General features: G+C 53.8%; 1 protein-coding gene across 1 annotated transcript in view; it reads left to right on the forward strand.

Annotated features, from left to right (window-relative positions):
- LOC108804003 (MOB kinase activator 3C) overlaps window positions 1–1584 on the forward strand; it is a 5400-nt gene extending 3816 nt beyond the window's left edge. Inside the window, exons 2-3 of the mRNA XM_018575774.1 lie at window positions 28–230; window positions 1542–1584. Of these exons, the coding sequence (XP_018431276.1) occupies window positions 28–230; window positions 1542–1571 (233 nt within the window). The 3' untranslated portion in view covers window positions 1572–1584. The remainder of the gene's footprint in view (window positions 1–27; window positions 231–1541) is intronic.
- The last annotated feature ends 141 nt before the right edge of the window (window positions 1585–1725 follow it).

Below are 1725 nucleotides of genomic sequence, written 5' to 3' on the forward strand. Positions count from 1 at the left end.
GTCCCGTCTTGTTGCCCCCACACACAGGGGTCCCCTTTCCCAGGAACTTCCAGCAAGTTTGTATGAAGATTCTGACTCGTCTGTTCCGCGTCTTCGTTCACGTTTATATTCATCACTTTGACGGCGTTGTCAGCGTGGGAGCCGAGGCGCACGTCAACACCTGCTACAAACACTTCTACTACTTCACCACCGAGTTCAGCCTCATCGACCATCGAGAACTGGAACCGCTGGTGAGTCTGACCCCGGGGGCCACATTCTACATGACATCCTCCAATCAGACGAGCGCCCTCCATGGAGATTGTACAATGGGATGGTGGTGGCCGGCTGTAGGGTCACATGATGTTTTCACCCAGGATCCAATGATGAAGATGAGTGAACGTTGGGTGAATCCTAAGGTTCAGCTCACTGCCGGCCGCTTCCATCCAAGTGTCTCCATTCATCATCATCAGTTGTCACTCTGTACCCCTCCCCCCACATCATCATCAGTTGTCACTCTGTACCCCTCCCCCAACATCATCATCAGTTGTCACTCTGTACCCCTCCCCCAACATCATCATCAGTTGTCACTCTGTACCCCTCCCCCAACATCATCATCAGTTGTCACTCTGTACCCCTCCCCCAACATCATCATCAGTTGTCACTCTGTACCCCTCCCCCAACATCATCATCAGTTGTCACTCTGTACCCCTCCCCCCACATCATCATCAGTTGTCACTCTGTACCCCTCCCCCAACATCATCATCAGTTGTCACTCTGTACCCCCCCCCCCACATCATCATCAGTTGTCACTCTGTACCCCTCCCCCAACATCATCATCAGTTGTCACTCTGTACCCCTCCCCCAACATCATCATCAGTTGTCACTCTGTACCCCTCCCCCAACATCATCATCAGTTGTCACTCTGTACACCTCCCCCAACATCATCATCAGTTGTCACTCTGTACCCCTCCCCCAACATCATCATCAGTTGTCACTCTGTACCCCTCCCCCAACATCATCATCAGTTGTCACTCTGTACCCCTCCCCCAACATCATCAGCAGTGGTCACTGTACCCCTCCCCCAACATCATCATCAGTTGTCACTCTGTACACCTCCCCCAACATCATCATCAGTTGTCACTCTGTACCCCTCCCCCAACATCATCATCAGTTGTCACTCTGTACACCTCCCCCAACATCATCATCAGTTGTCACTCTGTACCCCTCCCCCAACATCATCATCAGTTGTCACTCTGTACACCTCCCCCAACATCAGGAACCTTCACATGTCAGATGAGCGGCGCACACACGGCGCACACACGGGTCATGTGACATCAGACGCCTCCCCCGTACAGGGATAAGAGGGGATGACATACACACCTCTCAGGGGCCCCATAGTGCAGGGATAAGAGGGGATGACATACACACCTCTCAGGGGCCCCATAGTGCAGGGATAAGAGGGGCGATGTATTGTCTTCTTTGGGCTCTTCTGACCCCTCGGTATGTTCTCTTCCACTGCGACCCGAGAATACAAATCATTCCAGAAACCTTTCTATCTACAGAGAGAGATGACCGAGAGGATCTGCCACTGACGCCCCTAACCCAGTGTGGACACCGGCATCTCGTGGCTCTATGTTCCGGGAGGCCGGGCCCCCAGTGTGGACTCTATACGGCCTGGCGGGTGACACCGGCATCTCGTGGCTCTATGTTCCGGGAGGCCGGGCCCCCAGTGTGGACTCTATACGG

The sequence above is a fragment of the Nanorana parkeri genome, unplaced genomic scaffold (genome assembly GCF_000935625.1).
Source record: "Nanorana parkeri isolate BGI_ZX_2015 unplaced genomic scaffold, ASM93562v1 scaffold4719, whole genome shotgun sequence".
Classification (NCBI taxonomy): domain Eukaryota; kingdom Metazoa; phylum Chordata; class Amphibia; order Anura; family Dicroglossidae; genus Nanorana; species Nanorana parkeri.